The 24,438-nt window shown below is 38.8% G+C and overlaps 1 protein-coding gene across 1 annotated transcript in view; it reads right to left on the bottom strand.

The window, feature by feature from the left end:
• Positions 1-7,728: 7,728 nt before the first annotated feature.
• Positions 7,729-24,438, bottom strand: part of si:ch211-216b21.2 (heparan sulfate glucosamine 3-O-sulfotransferase 3A1) — a 32,396-nt gene continuing 15,686 nt past the window's right edge. The window contains exon 2 of the mRNA XM_056772128.1: positions 7,729-9,195. Within this exon, the coding sequence (XP_056628106.1) occupies positions 8,574-9,195 (622 nt within the window). The 3' untranslated portion in view covers positions 7,729-8,573. The remainder of the gene's footprint in view (positions 9,196-24,438) is intronic.

Below are 24,438 nucleotides of genomic sequence, written 5' to 3'. Positions count from 1 at the left end.
ACGGCCATAGGTGCGCTCCCGGAATGCATCCAGGTGGCTGGAGGCAAGAGGCCAAAAAAAGAGTAAGAGCAATTCACTTTTTTGGTACTTAAACAGGAAATTAAGAAAGTGAATGAAGTCATTAAAAAAGTAAAAAGGTCCATTCTGAGTTCATGTTCACTTTAAAGAAATGGATACCGGTGGCTTTAATCCACATTCTCAAATGATTTTATCGGATAAAATGCACAACACAGAGCAATTACTGTACAGCCCGTGCTGGTGATGCTCACCTTTCATCGGCTCCTCTTGAGCGAATCCCAGCGTCGCTGCTAATTAAAAGGGCTCCATTGTGCCGATGTGATCCTCCTTTTCACCTTACCTTGGATCGGGTGACGCCAACAAGGGAGAAAGGGAACGAGGGACCTGCATACGTAATGAAGCTAGCATGTCCTCAGGGTGATCCTGGTTTCCCACCTGGACTGGATATATGACCCAGGTAGAAGCACATGCATGCCAACACACATCACTGGATCATGTTCCTTACATCACCCTCAGCTCACGAATGGGTTACTGTAAACATTTCGTTACATTTTTTTACTTATGCTTACACTGTGTTTGTAAAAAGTAACACATCAAATATAACGTAGCATTTGTTAAAGGCTGTATTATAGACTTTGTTGAGCTTGAGGTTAGTCACCTGAGAAAATACAGCAACATTATTAATCTCACTTTGGTGGCCAGCCGATACAGTAATTCCACAGTATACTCCATTAATAAATATGTCGCGTAACTCACATAAATGTCTCGGAGAAAGGTGCCCGAAGCTAAACAATGGCACATTTCACTAAAGCTTAATATGAAGTGACTGTGTGAACCTGCCTGGCAACCATTGACTCGACAGACAGCTCAGACGTAATTTTCCCTGTTTACACTGTCGTCCCGTTTGAAGTGCATTAATCATACAGAGCAAGGCTGAGAAAACCCAGTCCCGTAAAAAAATAACAAACTGTCATACCTGCTATATTTATAAGGCTGCGACTGGGTTTTTTTAAGACTCTCACGAGCAGCATTGCATTTGTCATGGCTGGAGAAACCGAAAATAAATGAGGAAGTCGTTGCATTACACATTATGGAGAAAACGGGGAAGAAAAAATTTGCTCTGTGTTTGCTTCGACATAGCTCAGAAAAAATAATGGTGTACTCAATTATGTTCCATTTTGGAATTAACTTTGTTTTAGCGAGGTCAAATCAATAAATTGCGATTTATCGATTCCAAAATAAATGTTTGTGTAATATTTGTGTGTGTGTGGTTTATGGTCTGTGTTTTGTTATAATATAATAATATATTTTCTATTTGATTTATATAAAAAAAATATATTAGATGTATTAAATTTAATTAAAACTACTCAAACAGTTGTTGATTTTTTGCGGAGGTCTACAAGAAGTTAAAGATGACCATACTGGCTTAACATGGTCAACTTGTTAAAAATTGAGTCGGATATATGACGTAGAATTTCTACACTCCCCAAACCCTCCAACTAGTTTCGGAAAGTTTTTTCCTTTTATTGGGCATTTCTCCCGGAAAAGCATGGCAAGGCGAAAGAAAGAGCCCACCCACGGGCCAACCGACGAGCATAGGAAGACCAGCTTATCAAGATTGGCTGCGCTATGGGCCTGCAGTGGTAAAAGATGCAAGACATGAACTGCATGAGGTCAAAATAAGTCGTATGTCAGTGTTTTGTTGGCCATCGGCGTGAACGTGCATAATGTAAAAAATACGAAGGGATTAATGCGATGATGTGTTGTGTGCTCGTGCTGTAGTTCCGTCCCACTCCCTGCCATCAGCAGCTCTTGTTTTTCCGAAAATTATCGTACAGCTGTATATCTATTTTATAAATTTGAACAAACTAAATATTCTTAGAAGGTACGACGTATGCAGTATTACTGTATAGGTACTCTAGATTAATATGAGATTGGCAGAAACTGCGTGTGTTACCCGATCTTTAAGTTTGGGCCACATAACGTATATGTTGTTGCCGCTGACACCGTCTACATGTGTGTGTGCATTTATATACTTTATACATATAAATGCCACAAAACATATTATACAAACACAAACATTTATTTTAATATCGACTTATTGCGATTTATCGATTTGACAGCCCTACTGTGTTTTAGATGTTTCTCTTAGGATTCACACAAACTTAATAAATACACAGAAATGTGTTAATTGTTGACATGATGTAAGAGTATAGTGTACACATTTAGTAGCTTGAGTAAAAGCTTGTGTAATTTGATCTTGGCAAATAGTTTGAGTATTTTGAAAACACGAGAGAAGATGTGAGTTGGTGGTGTGTTTTCCTCAGGAGTAAAATCTGAGAAGCAAGAGATGAAAGCCCTGTTCCAAGCTAAATGTTAACTTGTAGTCTTTGCTTACACGCGTTCGGAAAATCTGCAGAACAGTAAGATGTCCCTTGTCATTTTGGGCTTCAAAAAATATGCCCTGTCTGCTAGTCTGCACGGGTGTGAACTCCATAGTAGACTTTTACCCAGGGTGCCAAGAGAGGACACATTTATGATTTTTCCCCCTTGAGGGATGGAACGGTGAAGAAATAAGAAAAACTCAGGCTATTATAAGTGCAGGATGGCAGGTAGAGATTAGTAGACTCCCAGACCTCTTATTTCATTTCTTCTCAGTCTTTCAAACATAAACACTTTCCAATATTGTTTCAACTTCCCGACGGGAGCTAATTGTTGCCCTTTGGCATCTGCTGCTGGAGCAGAATTTATGCACTACCACAATTTCCATCTCAACCACATGCAAGCCTTCCGAGTTCAGCTTGATTTATCCAGCAGCACCCTGGCAAACTGTGTCGGCACACAAACCATAAACCCAGTAAATCACACGTAGAATACATTTCCAAGCCGTTTGTCTCTTGCATGAGTGTGGTCCTGTGTACCGAACGAGCGCAGTATTGAGATTCTCTTGGTCCAGTGTCATGAATAATTCCTGCTCGAGTCCCTGACTTTGTCCTACGTCTGTTTACGTGTCATCTCTTAGCATGGCACTTTGGCGCTCGGACGGCGTTAATAATTGATCGTCTTCATCATCACTTGCTTTGCTTGACTGCGCCGTGTTGTTCGCGTGCGTGTGAGTGTGCATTTTTAATCGTGTGTGGTTTTGAGCGTGTGTGTGTTCTAGCGTTTTAGGGTTCTGGCCTTTGGAATGAGAACACTGTAACCTTTTATTAATTTATAAACCAAACAGCACCCGCCCGCCGAATGGACAAACTTGTCTATTACTTATTCAGAAGCGTTTGTTGCAGGCCACCAAGAAACAAGACAGTCCTCTCATCTCACGCAGAGCTCTCTTACAGTCCCCACGACAAGGACAAGCTATTTATCAGCATGTATATTTGATCTAAAGGAGTGTTTCTTATTTGTTTGTATGGATAGACTGATACTGATGGTTTTAAGTTGCATTCTGTTCATGTGCTTTCGGGCTTGAGCTCTCGCTGAATGTCATCAGAGCATTGCGCTTGCAACACAGGGTCATGGGGTTTGATTCCCAGCGAACACACATAATAATATAAATGCATACCTAGTCTTGCACTGTACAATGTCTTGCCTTGCTTAATCTGCCATATGTGTAATGTAAAGAGGAATATTTTATATATAACAATAAATCACAGTTTACACTTGTTTGTTACTTGGTCTCATTACTTTTCTTGCTTGAATTATAAATCCTGGTGTAGTATTTTATCCAGCTGTAAATATTAGGAAGTTAGAACTTTACAACTTAACTTACTTAAACAACTTAATGTGCATTTTAAAGTTAACATAAACTTTAAATGTACCCAATTTACTTTTTTTGTAAAACTCATTATAATGTAATGACTTGCTGTCCTTCTACAACACCTTTCTCTTTGAGCTAGGATTACTAAGCATTATTTTGTAACCCTTTCCCTCCAACCTTGTGCCATATAAAGATTTCTAGTTAATTCCAAATGCAGATAATGTCTTAGAATTTGCATATTTTACAACTGACAATGGTGTGTGGATAAACAGTGAAACGTCTTGTGAGTTCTTTTATCTAGTCCAGTGATTTTAATACTTTTTGTTTGAATATTTTATTACCGGGATGTTTTAGAAAATCTTAATTCTTCATAGTAATGTACTGCGAAATGTAAATCCTGATAATGTACATTATTTTCCTCTGAAGGACCAGCCATCTATCTGAGGCATATCCCATTTGCGGCACGAGATGCTGGAATATTCGTCACGCTACCCTGCAAAGGAAAAACTTCAAGGTACATAGTACATTTCCCGAAGTTTAGTACAGAAGGAAAGAAGTTTGTGCTGCTGTACAGTATGTTGATAAAACGAATGTGATGACATGTATAAAAAATGTATATAGAACATGCAAATCAAAATAGCACTTACTGTCAGGCTAAAGCAGAAGTTCTGTGAAACTTTCATCACTATTATTTGAGCTTTGAGTGGAATATTTTGCTAACATTTCCTTAAAATAGCCACCGCTTTCATCAATAGTCAAGAGCAGTTTGAAGTCTTTTGAAGATGTTCTGCTCACTTCAGGACAGATGTGTTAATATCTTGTGTTCTGTTGGATGAGCGGACTGCTCTTAAATCCTGCTGATTTTTTTTTTTTACTTATTTTCTCCAGACCGCCATTTAGGAAGAAATCTCTTGGCCAGAGTGACGGCTGTTCATAAAATACTTCTTAACTTGTATCAAGTGGCTATTTTCTCAAATCATGATTGACACTAGTGAGTCTATTAAACGCAGCTTTTGATATTTTTACACAAAGAACTTTATTATATATATATATATTTTTTTTTTTTGAGTATGTTCTCGCATGAAAATCACGTCCGCACAAAGATGAAACGTAAGCATTTAAATTCACACCCAAGATGGATTTCTTCATAGCTTTTTTATTTATATGGACCGTAGGCTGTGTGTTTGAATCATGTTGGCCCAGGTGATTATGAAGATTAAGCAATTGTTTCTGTGATCCAGTAAAAACAAAGCACAGGCTCCTCGATGGCCGTTGCATGCGTGTGCTGTCAGAAAAGGATTTAAATTGTGGAGACCACCACGTCTTTCCAGCATCAAAGGCTGATCACTAATTCTCATTTTATCCTATTTATACACCCTTTTTTTACATTGCATGACTTCTCCAATGGGCCGTGCATGCAACAACTTTCTCTTATAAACTGTACTATACTGTACTGGTTGTGTTTACGTGTTTTTAAAGTACCACCTTTTTCCCAAACTTACTAGCGTACTCGGGTTTGTTATACATTCAAACATCTTTAAAGCGATTCCTGCCAATCTCATATTAATCTTGAGTACCTATAGAGTAGTATTGCATACTTTGAATAGTATTAAGTTTGATCACATTTATAAAAGATAGATACAGCTGTACGATTATTTCCGAAAGCATACAGCGGGTGCGGGGGGGAGGGGTAGGCTGAACTAAAGCAAGTGCCCACCCATTGTCAACAAAACACAGACATCAGTTTCACTCACGGCATGCGGTTCATGTCCAGCATCTTTTAGCGCTGAGATGGCTCCATATATCAGTTTCAAACGATCTCCAAATCCAGCGTTATATTCACCTTTTATATAACATTCATCACCCAAATGCAGCGAACAAACACATGAACTTCACGAACGTATGCTCTCTCTCTCCTGCACACAAGTGAAAGTGACGTTTGCGCATGCTACCTCTCCTCATCCCCCGGCTGCCGAGTGCTTTTCTGGGAGAATTTTCCAAGAGGGACTAAAAAAACAGAACAGTTTAATTTATTCGAAAAAAACGTTCCGAAACCTGTACGATCACTGTGTATTGAGCACAGAAATACTACATAATACGCCCAACTCGTTTTCTGACAAGTTGACCATGTTAAGCATGAGAAGACAGCACGTTTAACATTAAGTTAGTGCGCATGACAAACCGTTGCACCACCCCTTTAAATTCTATGGATTTAAATAGTCGCAGTAGTTTAGAATTGTGATGTGGTCAATCGCAAAAGCTTAGAAAATAATTTGTTAGAAACCCAAGCTGCGGGATTTCATTTTACTTTGTCAAATTAACACTCAGTTTAAGTTTATAATGAACACTGTCAGACCAACCTGACTGCCGAGACTCTTTAAACAAACACACTGAGTGGATTGACGGGACTCGAGGGAGCACGTAGGACAGAGAGAGATTCCTTGTGAAAATAAAAACAAACAGAAATCCAGAGGGTGGTAGGAGCTTAGCTTTCAGGAGCTTTGAAGCGGTTTGCAGTTCACTTTTGCAGTCTATATTTCTTTCTTCATTATAATGAAAGTGCTTTTCTTAATAGTCGATCTTGTTATAATTTTTTTTCTTCTTTAAGAAAGAACTTGGTGTGGACACGATCCCACCCACCTGCAGGTTTTAAGGCCACTTTTCCTTTTTATACAGGGAAAGCGCTCCTTCTCGGTAGAGAATAAGGAAGATTGGAGCGGATAGAAAGACTAAAATAAAGATGGGTTTAAAAATCCAATTCCTCCTCAAGCAGTTGCTGTAGTTGCCAGTGCTTCTACTCTATCCAGACTCGTCTGTGTCTTACCGTCGCAGTTTCCAGCTGTGTCTGTGTTAAACAGACAGCCGGTAACCAGCCAAATTAGCCCCGTGTGCTCACTGAAGACCAAACTCCCGACAGGCTTATGCATAATCCACAAAATAATAAACCCACAGTGAGAAGCGTTTTCTGAGACCCTTTAAGCATCCAGCAAGCGACTGGCATGAAGGGGAGACAGAGATAAGCTAAGACAATGAGACTGAATGGAGTGGAACAGATAGGAGAGCAGCCAGTGGCTGGAAAGTGCTGCTGTAAAACGTGAAGATGAGGGCTGCTGTCAGCTGACATTGTCTTCTGTTGTGCTCTACATTTAGTTGTTTTACGTCATTTCATTTGTAGAATTACAATGTTACCATACAAAGAACATAATACTATAAATAATAGTAACATTAGGGTTACCAAACAAAATGACAAAATAATGTTTTTCTGAACACAGATTTCAGATTTTCAGGATCCTCAAACGAACAGCAGGTTTAAAGACATTAGAAAGTTTAAACCTTTCATATGGGTTTCTAATAGTTGCATTTTACTATAGTAAAAAAAAGGAGTTATATAAACGTAAAGCTGAATTTTTTTTATTAAAAGCATGCTTTTTAAAATCCATAATGAAGGTCCAGTGTGTCATGTTTGGGATGATCTATTGATCGAAATGCAATAGAATATACATAGCTATGCCTTCATAGGTGTATAAAGAGCTTACACAGTGAAGCGTTATGTTTTTGTTCATTTAGAATGAGCTATTTCTATCTACATGCATCGCGAGTCCCCTTCAATGTAATTCGCAATGTTCTGTCAGCCGTCGTAGTGTTTCGAAAGGGAAGGGTGGAGTGAGCCTTTGGTTGCGATTCTCAACCTTGCCACTAGATTTCAGTGACTGGACCTTGCAACAAATTTAACAATGAAAACAGAATAAGACTGTATTTCAAAACAATTTTCTTTGAATTTACACGAAGAAACGCTGACTAATGTAATTCTGTGTGTTCTGCTTTCGAACAAGGTCTCTCTATCTTTCTCCCTCTCTCACACAGACACACACACAAATCACAGACCGCTTTATGAAGTGGACCATGGGGGAAAAGGCAGGAAGTGACATCATTTTCTGTATGTTTACCACACAGCAGGCCATATTCCTTGATTTATTGACTTTTGAGATACTCTACAAATGACTTTGCCATCTTTTCCAACCAAAATATTTATAATAGAAAAAAATGAATTGTAAAATAAAAAAAACAACCAGGTGCATTTACATTTTAAATGTAGACCACATGAATGTTTTACAAAAGGCATTGCTTTATAAGAAATGGCCCCTTCTTTCACACACGAAAGTGAAGAGAGAGACTAGGTAAGATTATTCAAAATAGGTCAACTGTATATGTTCACATGTTTATAAATAAATAACTTTACAAAATACATGTATTTACCTTTATAGAATGATTGCAAAAGTATGTAAGCAGCTACATTAAGTATGGCAGAAGGTTTGCTCTCCAATCTCAGACAGCCAGCAGTGGATGGTTCCCAGTCCCTATGAGAGATGATGCATAGTTCCAGGAGAAAAACACTTCAAATCTCTTTAGCATTTTCTCTACAGTACATTGATCTAAAAGTTTCACAATAGCCACATAAAACCACTTTGGGGTTTTTGCAAAGACTGTAAGTGTTATGGTGAGATGGTATATGTTCGTGTAGCTGGTGAGGTCACATTGAGGTTGTATCTCCCTTGTAGGTGCAAAGATAAGACTGCTTTTAATTCTAAGTCTTTCAAACAGTCAGTGGCTTACTATTGTTCATCATGACTTTCCTGTAGCTCAGTGGTAAGAGCATTGCGTTAACAACACAAGGTTGTGGGTTCGATCCCAGGGGATTGCAAAAACCTATGTAAATTTATAGGATAAAGCAATGTAAGTCGTCTTGGATAAAAGCATCTGCCAAATGCCTAAATGTAAATGTAATTGTAATGACTTGTCAATCATCCCATCCAAACGTCCTGCCAGTCATCTGATAGAATTTCATGTTAAAAGGTCTGTAGAAGTCTCTAAGTCTCTGCACCACCTCAGGGTCAATGTTTGGGTGGGTCCGCCCTTTGGTTTTGCCCAGGCAATGGGGTTTGCTGCTGCCCTCGGCCTTCTTAAGACAAGGGAAGCCCTTTGTCTGATTGAAGTAAAAGTGTTTGTCTGTGATGATTCTTTTCAGGCCCAGGAAGTCCTGCACGCGGCCCAACTCTCCGGCCGGGTCGGTGATCAGACGCTCTCCGCTGACAAACAAAATCTGTCCCATTGGGAAATACTGCAGCCAGTTGTCCAGGTGCTTGGCGTAGATGCCGATCTGAATGGCGCTCCACGAGGTGTCGATCAACCCTGTAGTCCTGTTTTTGAACGTCAGGCTCTCAAAGGTGGGAATGTCAGGCTTCTTGGACAATGTCTGTGTGTAGTCGGAGATGGCTCGTGTGACAGGGTCCCGGACCACCACGATCAGCTTGGTGTCACGGGACAAGGCGTAGATCCGGGCAGGAGCCTCACGTGTCACAAAGTAGCTTGGGGTTTTCTCCATGGTGATCTGGCCCTCTAGGGTCTTGGGCATCAAGTCTCTATAAAAAGACAAAAATACAAAGAGAATTAGTTTGGAGGTATATACTGTATATCCCAGTTTGATGAAAATCAGTCAATGTGTTTATTAAATTTTTTAATTTACAAACAAATCTATTGATGTAATTTGATCTATTATTGATCTATTCTGCGCATATTGTCACTCGATCTTTCCAAAAAATTCTAAAGTTAGTCTCTGATTTTTTTAAGAGAGAGAAATATCAGTTCCAGCAGCTAAAGCTAGCTAGTCGGCAGAAGCCCCCACAACATTTGGCTTGTGTTTTTTTTTCTCTCTCCAAGGCTCTTTTGCTTTGCATTCTAGCTGTTCTTGGTCTGAAAGACTGAGAAAAAAGTCTAATCTGTTTGTCCATGACAGTCTCTCTCACTCACTCTATCTTTCCAGCCCTCTTCAATGCCTTCAGGACAGTGACCCGATCCAAAGAGGATAAAAGCAGTGGATTAATGATTTACAGCACTCCACTACACCATTTAGAACCTCATAAGGGCTCGTTCACTTTAAATTCAGCCCGAGCGCAGTATGCAGCCCTTAATTATTTATCTTCCTCCACTTGGGGGGTTTAGGCTCTGACAAAATGGCCTCCTCTGACCCTGCTGGCGGTTTATAGGACATAATAGCATTAGTGGGCTGCGGTCAGCAGGTTCAGATAGCCCTTCATGTCATTCCGAAAATTCTGATTTTATTTGTTGTGTCATATGCTGTTACAAATCAAGGACTCTTATTAAATACATTGCACATACATTAGCTTTTCACTATGTTGCATTGAGTGTCTGTGCGTAGCATGCAGTCAGATCTATGGAGGCCTAGATTTTTGAAGTCATCTTATGTGAAAGTGTTCTACGCAACAAGGCAGAAGCTGGAGAGTAACAGAGGGAGAAACAGGGAAACATGTAGCAAGAACAAGCTTTTCTTTCTTTTTCACATCTTTTTTGAATCACTGCATCTACTCATGGAAAAAGTGTGAGACCTCAAAGACTCATAACTGGGCTGTGGAGGGATCAAAGTAATACAGTGGCCAAATAAAGATGAAAGTTTGCTAACTAGATAAATTCATATTGAGATTTATAAACATGCCAAAAAGCCAAATGAGCAATATGTGCTGCAACATTGCAATTCATGCGTTGAATTTAAAGGAAACATTAAGGAAAGAAAGTTAAAGGGGTCATATGGCGCGAATAGGTGATTTTCTGTGTCTTTGTTGTGTTATAAGTCGCCCATGCATGTATAAGACACATAAAATTGCAAAAATTAAAGAGTCGGAATAAAAGATGCATTATATCTTAAGGCGAATGCTCACCCAGACCTGCCTAAAACGTCTTGTGTCACCACACCCCCACAAATCTACGTCAGTTTGTGGTATTGATTTACTAAGATTGCCCAAATGTATATACAAGTAAGGTGGGCTTACCTGTCACTACAATTACTTTGGAATCTGATGTTCCAAATATGGTAAGGGGCGTTACATTTTTGTCACACGCTTACAGTATTCGACCAATCGCTACGCACTGGTTAACTGGCCATTCATAGCACACTTTGCTTTTCAGAAGGACAGGGCAAGGAGGAGATACAAAAATGCAGGGTACGTGGAAATACAGTGTTTTTCAGCCTTAAAGGGTGTATACACATCACATTACATCTAAAACAAACCATAATATAGGGGACCAGCGGTGTGTGTTAATTGAAATTCTAAGATAATAAAAACATAACACTTCATTATGCCTTTATACACCTCTGGAGACATAGTTATGTATATTATATTGTATTTCTGTCTATAGATCCTCCAAAAATCTACATATTGGAACTTCAAGATCACATTGAGGTCAAGACTTATTATTGATGGGTAGACCATAAGCAGGCGGGCTTTGCATCTTGTGTACAGTGGGTTGATATGGCACCACATTGTGCAGGTCTTGTGGCCTTCGGGGAACTTCACAGCATTGTCTCCATCATGAAATAGACATGAATGTGGTCCAGAGATACGATTTATATTTAATAAGCTTCATCTTTTTAGATTTTGGGTTTGGATTTTTGGATTTTTACTATTGTAGTCCTTAAGAACGTTATTTAAAACACTAACCATCATTTCACCCTCCTTTGAACATTTCTTCGATACACATAGGCACAAATAAACTACAGAAGTTTTTCTTGGGTATATTTAGAACGGTACAAGGTTTTAAAATTCATATTACCTACTGTGGGCTCTTTTGATGTTATTTTTGGATTTTTATTGCTAAAGGGATAGAGAATAAAGGGAAGTAAATGACAGTTTTATTAGACCGTTTAAATTTGCTTATAGTAGTTCTCAAAAAAGTGCTTGCAGTACGTTTTTGACCTAATACTATATATATATGCTTAACACAAAAAAAATATTTTTTATTCATCATCACGCTGTTCAGAACCTGTATATGACTCTGGAACACAAAATAATATATTTAGAGAAATGTCCCTGACAATCAAAGTCAATGGCGTGCAGTTATGTTTGGTTGCCAATGTTCTTCAAAATATCTTATAATAAGTCATAGGTTTAGAATGACATGAGGGTGAGTAAATGAGTAAACAATTTGAATTCTATTGGGTGAACCCTGTAACATACAGTATATGCTTTCACGAGCACAATAAATGTAATGAAGACATGTACTTTGGGCTGCGATTGTTTGAAATAAACCAGCAGTCAAGAAAAGGCCGTTTCTCAGACATAGCAGCCGTAGGGAGATGAAACTGTAAGTCTCCGACCATATCAGCGAGAGAAAGGAAGAAACAAGGGAAGCCTGGGAGGACGAGAACACATGATGGACAGCCTTCACAGTCTTAATGCTCTCTTAGGAACCGTATAAAAGGGAGTAGACTGGAATATTTTCCTCCATCCCCAGGCAGGGGAAAGTGAGGCTTTCTCTAACAGATGTTTATTGGCAGTTTAAATGATGTAACACTTGAAGTAGCTTTGCCTCCAAGTACATTTGATTTACACTCCTTTCAGAGCAACGTTTGATGTCTTCTTCGTGGCGTAATAGTACGAGTCCCTGTGCACGCATTTAGACGTTTAATACAGGCAGAAAGCCGCAGCCATTAAACACATCCGGATCATTGCAGGGTCTGACACGTACCGATCCAACGGCAAAGAACATCATCCAAACGATTTGTCTCATATTTATATGATGAACTTTAAGCAAAACCAACCGATTGCGAATGAATTTTGCAGTGAAACACATTCACAACTCAGTGTTTTTGTTTTTAAATAAAAAAAACGAACTAAACTAATCAAATTGATGCTGTCTGTTTTATCTGGTCCATTTTAGGTATTGGAGAGAGTCCAGTGCTTGAGGTCCACTGTGATGCCCCCGGGGCACGTCGAGTCAAGGCACGTGGGTACCCAGGCCACATTTCCATAGATTCATGTCTCCCTATAGAGAGGTAAAACACACATAAATATCTCCCACAACCCCATGCTGGCATCCAGAGCAGATAAGCTTCATGTAATTGACTCAATATTTCTGCCCTTCGGACAGACAGACTTCTGAGAGTTCTTTCTTTCTAACCGCATTCATCGCTCATCATTTTCCGGCCGGTGAACTGCAGCAGGGGTCAAAGGAGCTTGTCTGTGATTTAAAGCCACTATCAGAGTCTGTGTTTGGAAATAACATTGCTAGATCATAAACAGGGTGCAAGAAGAACGAACGCTCAACACAAAAGCAGATGCAAGTACGGTTTTTGGATTTGGTGGGTAAATAAAATCTTGGCAGTCGGCTGGTAAACTTTTAAAAGGAAGTAAAATGAAAACACAAGGTGGATTTAAAATGACTCTCACTTATGCAAGTGATGTGTCTTATAAAAAAACAATAACACATTTTTGGGAATTGTAAATGTTTGTATTATTTTCCAGTAGTTTTTTGGGGGGAGGGGTAGGTGTAGTTTTACCAGATATGGAGGCTCGTTTCTTATACAGTATGATGTAATCGATGCAATGATTTATAATGTTTGCTTTATAAATTCTGTTAAAAAAATTCCCACAATTTAAAATATGAAAATGTGATTAATCGCATACAGAATAAAAGTTTGTGTTTACGTAATGTATGTCTGTGTACTCTGCATATTCATATTCAGGAAATGTTTGCATGTATTTATTTATATTTACCAATCATTTCAATTATGTCTTTTTTATATTTCATATCTTTCTTAAATATATCTATGTATGTGTATGTTTCTATAAATACAAAATTAATATGCACAGTACACATAAGTTTGACAGTCCTGAAAATAATTCATTAAAATAATTAAATATGAAATAATACAAATGTAACTATGTAAATTTATAATACATACACTCACCTAAAGGATTATTAGGAACACCATACTAATACTGTGTTTGACCCCCTTTCGCCTTCAGAACTGCCTTAATTCTATGTGCATTGATTCAACAAGGTACTGAAAGCATTCTTTAGAAATGTCGGCCCATATTGATAGTATAGCATCTTGCAGTTGATGGAGATTTGTGGGATGCACGAAGCTCCCGTTCCACCACATCCCAAAGATGCTCTATTGGGTTGAGATCTGGTGACTGTGGGGGCCATTTTAGTACCGTGAACTCATTGTCATGTTTAAGAAACCAATTTGAAATGATTCGAGCTTTGTGACATGGTGCATTATCCTGCTGGAAGTATCCATCAGAGGATGGGTACATGGTGGTCATAAAGGGATGGACATGGTCAGAAACAATGCTCAGGTAGGCCGTGGCATTTAAACGATGCCCAATTGGCACTAAGGGGCCTAAAGTGTGCCAAGAAAACATCCCCCATACCATTACACCACCAACATAATTGCAGTAATGAGAAATTGAACAGGTGTTCCTAATAATCCTTTAGGTGAGTGTATATATAAAACAGATTTTTTAGCACCTTTAAAATACTCGCAATATTCCCAGAATTTTATAAAAATTTACTCATGCCAGTCGGCTTCTTAAGGTCTCACCCTGAGGTTGTTTTTAAACAATTTAAAAAATATATTGTTTAAACAATACATTTTTGTCTCCAGAAATAATTTAAATTCTTGTCATTTCGTTTCAGTTTTTCTTGTCTTTTTTTTCGGGTCTGATATTAGCAGGTTTGACAGAGCTTTATGACCATTTCAGAAGGAACCATATAGCGGCAATAGTTCACCTGACCAGAAGCGTTGAGGACATTATGGTCTCTGACAGGTCTGCGAGTGCTAATCACTCCTGATGGAGCACAGAGCAGGTGAGCGAGATAATGATGGAAACAATGTCTGTTTTTCCACTCCAAGATCACTCAACCATCAAGTAAGCTCGGGAGGCCGTGGCATAGGAATCGCAATCAACTGTATTGTGTGTGACTTGTGTGTTAGAGCTGTTGCTATTAACCATCTGTACCGTTTAGGATCTGACCTTAATCGGTGAGTTCATGATTGTGTTTTTTCAACCTTTAAAGGAAAAGTTCAAATTATGTCATTTCGAATGGAGTACAGTTTGAATAATGTATTACTTTCACATACAATCACACAGAATAGGGACTGGAGTTTTCAAACTTATATTAGCAAACAGAGTCATAAATGTAAAAAAAATGTATGTTTACTGAGATTGTGTGTGCATGTGCATCATCTGGTTTCTTATACTTTTCAAACTGACATGACCAGCTCAAAATATAATTATTTAAATTGAGTTTAGGTTAACCCAAAAATATCCATCGCACAGTTTATTATATTAACTAATAAAGTGTAGGAAAGGTTTGGAATTTGCGGTGCATAGCTGCAGGTTGTGCTTGTAAATTTCCCAAAAGGTTTCCTATATTTCATTTCATAATGCGATTAAACTGGACAAAACTATAGGGACATATATGTAAGTAAGACTAAATAAGGAAGATGAAAGTTTAAACAAATGCCTCACTTCATGGCATGTTCCAGAATACACACACACACACACACACACACACAAGGATCTTTTACAGGCACCTTATGGTATTAATTCTCTCGGTGATCTAAACTCCTGCCGTAATCCAATAAAATCTAATTTAGGCATTCAAGTAAAGTTTCCAGACCTGACACACACACTATACTTTATTCAAACCACAGTCAGACTGGGCCGGTGAGGAGAAAATGAATACCAACAGAAAACTTCTACATGTTTTTTTACTGTAAGCCTGTATAGTAATGGGGGAAGCTGGAGATTATCTGAATGCATCAGTGAAAAGTAAACAAAATATTATTTTATTATAGCTATAAATATTTAAATATAAATTATATTAAAATAAATGGGTTGGCACTCCATCCAGGGTGTATCCTGCCTTGATGCCCGATGACTCCTGAGATAGGCACAGGCTCCCCGTGACCCGAGGTAGTTTGGATAAGCGGTAGAAAATGGATGGATGGATGGATATTAAAATAAATATTTTAAACAATTCATTTTGGGAAAATTAAAATGATCCACACACTGTAAAACAAATCCCGTAAATAAATTGACATTTTCTGGCGGCTGGGGTGCCAGATATATTCCATGAAAAAATGACACTTTTCGACCTGTTTTTTGCTAATTCAACAGTTTTTGATGTATTTCAAAAATACATGCAAAATATGTATAAACAAAAGGAAAAGTATTTTGAAAGAAAACCTGTAAAATCACTGTAAAACTCTGTGATATTGCATTTTTTACAGTGACTAAAAAGGAAATATTTTAAGAATGTATTTTCATACCGTTTATTTTTTTACTTCCCTATACCTCTTCACAATTTAGTACATTTTTTATAGCATTAGCTTTCCAGTATGTTCTTATAAATTTATCAACAGCATTCTAGGTACAGCATCTCCCTCGCTCTCTGTGCCTTCAGTAATTTTATTGTGTAAGAGAGGTAAAATCTTTCTCTGTGGCAACCTTCTTGTGTGAATAATTCACTCGCTCTAACTGTGAAGAAAGATGGAGAGAAAACCTGTTGGCAGTCATTAAAGGACGAACATGCTTTTATGTTCCGCCGCTTAAAATCCACACAGGCTCGCAGAACCTTCCGTTACGAGATGGGAAACTTTAATGTTGCGTTTGCTCTGAGGGAAAACCCTGACCGCTCCCTGCGATCCCCCTGGCAGCTAAACTGGGCTGTGGATTAAAAAGTGAATGCTTGAAATGAGCTGAGTGCGACTGACGTTTGTGGATTTATAGTCCTGATCCTCCACCCCGCTGCAGTCGCAGAAACACACCTAACGGCGCGTGTTACGATGGAGGAACGTGGTCCACATGTGCTTGTCCTGGACTGTGATGATTGAGGTCTTGCACATTATAGCACATTGTAAACATTACATATTATTCATTCAAAAAATTCATGCAAACTTAGAATTTGTGTGTATGTCAGTGTGTATCCGACTGTCATGTTGTGATGACTGTGATGTGCACATGTGTGTGTCTCAGGCTGTGATGCTCCAGTTTTAGTGTAAGTTAAAAACTCATTTCAACATGACATTCTCATAATTTTTTTATATCATTCATTATTATGACAGCCTCTCCACACATCTCTCTTAAACTCTCTCATCTTTTCAGCAAAGCCGAGAAGATCTCAAGAGCTTCAGAGATATGACACCTAAACCTAATGCTGAGATATTGTATTTCCTAAACATCAGCTTAAGACCATCGTGGTGCGGGGTATTAAAATTGCAAGACATCACTCCACAACTACTTGGATTCTGTGAATGTTCCTTCCAAGAAATGTGACTCGATGGACTGTTGCTGTTTCACTTCCTCTAAATCTACAAATACTAGGTGAATTTATTGAGATTGTTTTTATCAGGCTTCAATCTGTGTGCCTTATTTACAGCGATTACAGCTACAATAGCACATGTTTTTATGAATTTGTATATGAGCATCCTGGCACAAAAATGTAAAGACCCACTGTGATTTTCCACTCGGCTTTAGAGCATCCACAGGTTGTGAGAAATCTTTTTTTCAGCATAAGTTTCTTAGTTAATGACATGGATCGGTGTCACCCTTGCAATTTGATTTAACCTTGTATTATGTGGATAAAAAAGTTACAGACTTACTCACCGAAGCCAATTTTTGCTAACATTTGACACTTGGTCGAAATCAATTTAAAAACCTGCTTGGGTGTGTATAAAAGTCAGCACCACATAGTTTATGGAAGGAAACCACCTGAACAAAATCCCAGCTGTGTGGTGTATTGCTGAGCTTCGCAGAGATTAGTTGGCATTAAACAGTCTATTCTTCAGTCTGTCCACTTCACTGTTAGCTGTTTAGAGTCACTGATTCAGTGACAGATTCATTCTTTCTGCCGGGCATTAATGTGACGCCTCAGGGGGTCTCTGGAGAAGTATATTACTGATTTGAGTTTGTGTGTTTTTGTGCGCGTGCATTTCAAAGAAGCCACAAAAGTTCATCGTTTACAGAGATCAGGGCTGCAAAAGATTAGATGCTGTATTAAAAATCTATCAGTAAGAACCACACGGAGGAAAAAACTTACTGAAAACCCTGACCTCTGCACAACATCAATCACAGCGTCACCGACTATAGACTGCTTGATTTCACAGCACTTTAAAGCATTATATTGGATCTTTAACTGCCGATTGGCTGGTTTACACCCTTAATGACTTTTTCAAGACCATAATGGAAATTCGATCATCATTTACTCAACTTCTTTGTCATTTCAAACCCGTACTTTCTTCTGCAGAACACAAAAGAGGGTATTTTGAATGTTGGTAACGGACCAACGACGGTACCCATTGACTAATATTGTATGTACACAACATTAATGCAAGTGGGTGCCACCGTTGTTTGGTTTCCAACATTCTTCAAAATATCTTCTTTTGTGTTCTGCAGAAGAAAGAAAGTCATACAGATTTGAAATGGCTGAGTTGATCAAACCTCACGTGGCACTTATACAATGAAAGTCGCAGGTACTTGCCTAATCTCAATGATGACTTTCAGTCCCTCAGTGCCTTAATATGGTGTCTTTTATAACAGAGAACAGATGATTCACTCCACATGTCAGTGGTCATCAAGGTTTCTTTTTTCAGGTTTTATTTTATAAAGGCAGCAGTTATATTTCAAGGTAAGCATGACTACAATGAACTACAATTATTATACGTCTTAAGCGATGTTAATTTTTTAATTCTTTTTATACAGAAATGTGAGAACCTCAATGCGGTTGACAAATGCGACTCCCTGTGATACGATTTGAGATGTATATAAAGTAGTAAGCTTGTGTGGATGATTCCCAATTGGAACGCTGACACTACAAAAGCACTTCAAACACTAACAATCATGCACATTGCCTCTTTAAAGGTCCAGTGTTTGAAATTAAGCAGCATCTAATGGTGAGGTTGCGAATTGCAATCAACGGCTCAATCCACCCCCTCCCTTTCAAAGCACTTCGGTGTCTTCACAGAACTAACATGTCGTCATGTTATTTTTGCCGAAGGAGATAACGTATTTTACGAAATGAGCTCTGTAGAGCAGTGTGTCTACATGGCGAGCACATGGCGAGCTCCATGTAAGGGGACCCGCATTGTATGTAGATAAAAATAGCTCATTGTTAGGTAATAAAAAACATAACGCTTTATTATGTAAGGTCTTTATACACGTCTGAAGAAATGTTATGTATGTTATATTGCATTTCTGTAAAAATGCCCTTTCCAAAAATGACACACTGGACCTTTAAGACAGTCTTACGGGCCATTCACATTTCGCGTCTTTTCCGCGCTCGAGTTGGTTATTTTAAATGTAGACACGCAGCATGCATGCTTAAATAGGGAGCGATGCGGCCGCGACTCACATACGGTACGGTCCGCACATTTTCCTAGGCATCGAAATGTAAATATTACTTTTTAGAAAGTAATTAGACTACTGAAAGCGGCTCGGATCGCATCTTCCGGAGGGTTTTAGACGCGGAAGGTGAATCGGCCCTAATGCATCCGCAAATACATACTTTTCTGACACAGCCTACTGTGAATTGGTACGCACTAAACTTACATACTGTATCCTAGAACAAATAATACGCAAATTGCATTCAGCCTGTGCGTGCTTAGTCCCTGGTCTTCAGTAATAGTGAGTTGAGTTAGCCAGTCCCAGACACAATACTGCTTGCATACCATGCCGGTTCGTTCTGGTTCTAGTATTTCTCTAGGAGCCAGTGGTTGAATTCCGTTTTTATTACAATACAGATATTTCGGTGTCTGCACAACTTTTATTGACCTATTTAGGCCAATTTCTGTGAGCTGAAGGAGGCAGAAACCGGGCAGTGCGGTTTGGGCTGAGAGGCAAGAGAAGGGAGAAGATGATAAAAGGAAAAATGAAAGCTTAGGGAAGGGATGAACCATCAAGAATTTTGTGGAAGAGTGAAGAGCAAAGCTGATTACACTCTCTCTCTCTCTAAGTCCTTCTCGAAGCACTGCTTGTCTCAAACTTTCTTCTCTTACTGTAAGCTATAATCTTTATTTCTTCCTTGCTTAATTTCTGCTCTCTCATCAGCCACGCTTGAACGTCTCTCTCTCTCCTGATCTCCTTCCATATGATTATGCCTGATGATTTTGTTCTTTGCTTAGTTTCTGTTGCTCATCAATCCTCTATTTCCATAATACTCTGAGCTGTGCTAACACAAAAGACTCCCATCTTGTTCTGCCTGTCATGGTGCCAAGCTGCAGCGAGAGAAGGAGCAGCCACATGATCATAACTCTGCCCATAGCACTGCTACGGCTTCACTTGCATAGATTAGCATTTGTAAAATTGCTATTTTATCCTGTTCAAATGTAAACTCATTACAATGCTTGCTACGTTACATTTTATTGATATTGCAACAATCTGATATAGCATTGTTACTGTCGTATAGTGAGAGTTCTTGTGTTTTTGGATTTTAAGCAGCTTATTTTGCGGTCAAACTAGACTTTGAGCATGCAAAATTCATTCTGCAGATGCGGCAAAAATGGGCAGGTGCGGTTCCTTCATCTTTTACATTTCTTTACCGAGAGGTCACGTTGTGCCTTTTTGATCTTTTATTGGTCTCATGCATTCAGAGTTCACCGAATTTGAACCTTGCGATATGCAGCGGAATATCTTTGAACGTGCTTGCGTTTCCAGTCTGACGCATTCGCATGTGTATGAATGGAAGTCAAGTGAGAAAAAGGCAAGTGTGACCGGGGCCTAAGAACTGCTTAGTTGTGCAAGAGTAGCTTTCTGTAAAATGAATCACGGTTTATGTTTTAACGTCTCATAATCAAAGATATATAAGTGAACAAACATGAAGAAATAACTTAAATGCAGTAAAATATAATCGAATATGTGTTTGTAAGTATTTCTTTTTCAATAATACCAGGTTCAGGAACAAATAGCCACCGGCACAAGTGCCTGGCCTGCTCTTACCGTGAGGTCGATTGCTTTAAATATTTGATAGGATTTCGCCCCTTTTCTTTTAAATATTAGGTGGAACAAGTAATGCACCTGGTAATAACATGTTAGCACGGTCATTTATCCGAGCGAGGAGCAGGGAGAGAAGCAGCGGGGCCGGAAAATGGGAAAAGGAGCGGGTTAATGTGCCATTTCCATTTCGGAGGCCTTTTTTGCATTAGCCATTAAGTAAATAGCCCAAGGAAAGAATGGAACGGCACGCACCTCATTTACAACCAGAGGAATCGTGAGGCACAGGTGTCTGTGACTTTAAAATAAAAGGGGAAAGCTATATGCAGCGGCTGTATTAGTTGGGCGAATATGTAGGAAAACGTAAATGGAGAAAGAAACATAAATAGTTGATGAGAAGAGATGATGAAGCTGCTGTAGTTTGTATAATGGCGCATGAACTGATATGAAAGTCAAGAAGTCCAACTGGGCCTGAACCCAAATTCAACACATCCGAAAAATACGCGGTGAACCGAGATCGACGCGTGTCCGACTACGTCGTCCTCATTACAAAATGAAGGTAAATCCGTAGCGCTGAGCAGAAACAGTCCTGGTGTTGATGGAAGGCGTTACGGAGAGTGTTGTGAAAAGCTGTCAACAATGGTTAGATTTCAGTTCGGCGCTGTTGTTTAAATGAAGACAAGATGAGGAATGGATTACAGAATGATGATGTTTTAAGATGTTAACAAAGGGTCTATTGAGCACTGCCTTTGTCTTTGTCCAACAGATCGGTTTGATAGAGAGACTGTGTCTGAAAAATGAGCCGCGTTTGCAAATACGCAAAACAATGAAAGAATTTAAGCGTTGAATATTGGCAAGCTCAATGGTCGTGCTGAAGCGAAAATTGATGATTTAAACATGAAGTGATTACTGTATAACAGCTGCCATCTTTGTGAATAATGGTGCTTCTTATTTTCTCACAAACAGGTCTGGGGTGTATTTATGCACAGTGTTATGTGCAATATTCAGCACCCAGCCGCTAGTCGGAGTTATCTGTCTTATAACTAATGTGCTTATTCCAAAAAATAACTCAACTGACAGATAAACACACACACAAACACACACACACACACTGAACTCTATACAGTACGTCTCGCACACCCATCACTGCAGTGATTATAAATGAATAGTTGTCTACGCGTTGCCGGGGTAATGGCATATGGGGGGCGGGGTGTCACCTAATCAATCAACGGGACTTTACTCGATTTTTCATACTGATGCAATCGCTCTCCGAGGCACATTTGCATTACCGGAGAGTGCTGAGGGAAGATAATGTGAGAACGTTCCGAAGAGAAGATGCCATGCCTGAATAACGGATGCCACGTACATACCAAACAGAGTCTATGAATAAAAAAGGCGATTAGATAATGAAGTCGATTGTAATGAGGATGGAGTCGCTGCGAGTACTGTACATCCCTCAAGAAAAAGCGTTCGCCAAAATGCGTGGAATAAAATGTGCATTAGCGGCATTCGTATTCTCAGCGATTTAACGTGCAATATGTATCGCCATCTGATTTGCATATACATTAGCTATTATGAGCAGACCATCGTGTGGAAATTGCGGAGGAGGCAGTTGGTCATTTAGTATGATGGGGAAGTGAGTAGATTGAAAACAACTGTGTGCATTTATGTGGAATCGTGATTTTTCTAATAATTATGCATAATGCAATGTTGTCCGGTTTAAATCTCTGTGTGAGAGCATCTTGAGATGCTTGTGAGTCTGCATCAGTACCACAAAACTCCTCAGAGACCAGTTACATCTATTTTTATGGCTGTTATTAGACAGACCAAAAGAGAGATTTTAAAGTATCACAAGCCGGGAATCTTGTGCTGTATAAAGAGCTATTGTACTAGGTGATGGATCACAGACTATGAGGCTATTGGTTCTAACACAATCACACCATTTTGAACAAATCAAACAAAATTGCTACACGCAGTGTAAAACTCTAAAATCGCTTCTAGACATTTTTCTAGGCATGGGTCGAAACTGTACTGATTGCATTTTACTCATTACAAATCGACTTGACATTGAACAAAAAGATTGAACATTTTAATAAAATGGTACATTTCAATCCAAGAATCACACAGTTATTCCTCTGTAATATTGTTTTCTGCAATATAAACAGTCCCTAATCCAAAATTAAATGTATCGCTATCTAATCACTATTATATAAAAAATAATTTGATTTAAATGATTCCTATGTGAATTGAAAAATAACTAAATCTGAGTTGTTCACCTTTAAAGTGATAGTTCACCCAAAGTTCTTGCATCATTTACTAACCCTCTTGACATTTCAAACCTGTATGACTTTCTTTCCTTGGCCAAACACAAAATAATACATTTTGAAGAATGCATTGATAACAAATGAATTTGATAACAAAACGGTACCCATTCACTACTATTGTATGGACACAAAACCAGTGCAAGGCCAATGGGTACTGCCAATTCCAACAAAAAGAATCTGACGTCATTTAGTCAACCTCAAAACCTGTATGTGACTGTTTTTTGTTTGTAACACAAAAGAAGATATTTTGAGAAACGTCTCAGTGGTTTTGTGTCCATTTATTGGAAGTCAATTGGGTCAATGTTGTTTGGTTACCAACGTTCTTCAAAATATCTTCTTTTGTGTTCTGCAGAAGAAAAAAAGTCATTCATATTGAAAATGACATGAGGGTGAGTAAATGATGACACAATTGTCACAACTTTAAAAAATCAAATGTTTCTTGTGTTTTCTCTAAGATAAAATGTGTACAGTACAGCTGTTTGTACGTCAGCAGAGAGCAAAGTTGGACCCTTGTTATTTTAAAACTAATACTAACTTTTGTTTATTTTTGTATTTCTTCCTGTAAAGCTGCTTTGAAAAAATGAAACATTGAGTGCGTTAACATGCACAAAATTAACGGATATAGCTACCAGTTTTCACTTGTTTACATACATAACAATAAACGGGCTGCGCATGAACACGCTTTTACATGGAAGTTTGAGACGTGCCAGGTTTATTCGCGTGCCGAGACGTCATCGTCGATAGTCTGTTTTTATAACTCTTCTCATGTCCGCAGTACCTGCATATGCAACAATATTTTTTCATTTTGACATTTCTACATCAACTGCATGTTTCAAGAGTGGACTTTTATGCTTTTTTTACTATCACTTCCGTTTGGGACTTTAACAATTGCGCTGTCAAACATGCGCACATAAACAAAACCGAGAGAAAACCTCCGGGCAAAAAACTACCTCTGCTGAGCGGTTTTTGCTTACACTTCTTATGAGCTTTCCCTGATAAAAGAAAACCATTTTATGCATTTACATGACCTTACATATACTGTATCAGCTTATTAAGCATCATCGGAGTAAGATGTAAAAGCATTTATTGTGAAAAGCGCTATGTAAATAAAACTGAATTGAATTTTCCAAGAGCACATATTTAGTATATCTCTTTAATAAAGTGTAGTGGAGTAGGCGGGGCGGGACCGTGGCCAGCGCACCGGTCTCGAATCACGTAGGAGATCGGGAGCTTATAAGAGAACGAGAGACCGGACCGTCGAAGAGAAAGGACCGGGCCCGATCATGTTTGTATTTGTATTTATTGTTTTGTTCTCCGCCGGTCGGCCGTGAGGGGCCGCCGGCTGTTATTATGTTTAAATGTTTGCCGGTTCCTGTCTCCTTCCTTTCCTAAATTGAATCTCTCTACATAAAGTAAGACACATCGCACTATTATTAACACTTATATTTCATGTCTTACAGTTGTGTGGACCAAGCACATTCTTAGGTTTTCTAAAAATACATGCAGAGCGTCATGTTACCTTCAATCCACTTGGGAGGTTTATATT

This window comes from Triplophysa dalaica, chromosome 17 (assembly GCF_015846415.1).
Source record: "Triplophysa dalaica isolate WHDGS20190420 chromosome 17, ASM1584641v1, whole genome shotgun sequence".
Lineage (NCBI taxonomy): Eukaryota > Metazoa > Chordata > Actinopteri > Cypriniformes > Nemacheilidae > Triplophysa > Triplophysa dalaica.
The sequence above is the reverse complement of the archived record's forward strand: the minus strand, read 5'-3'. Positions and strand labels throughout refer to the sequence as shown.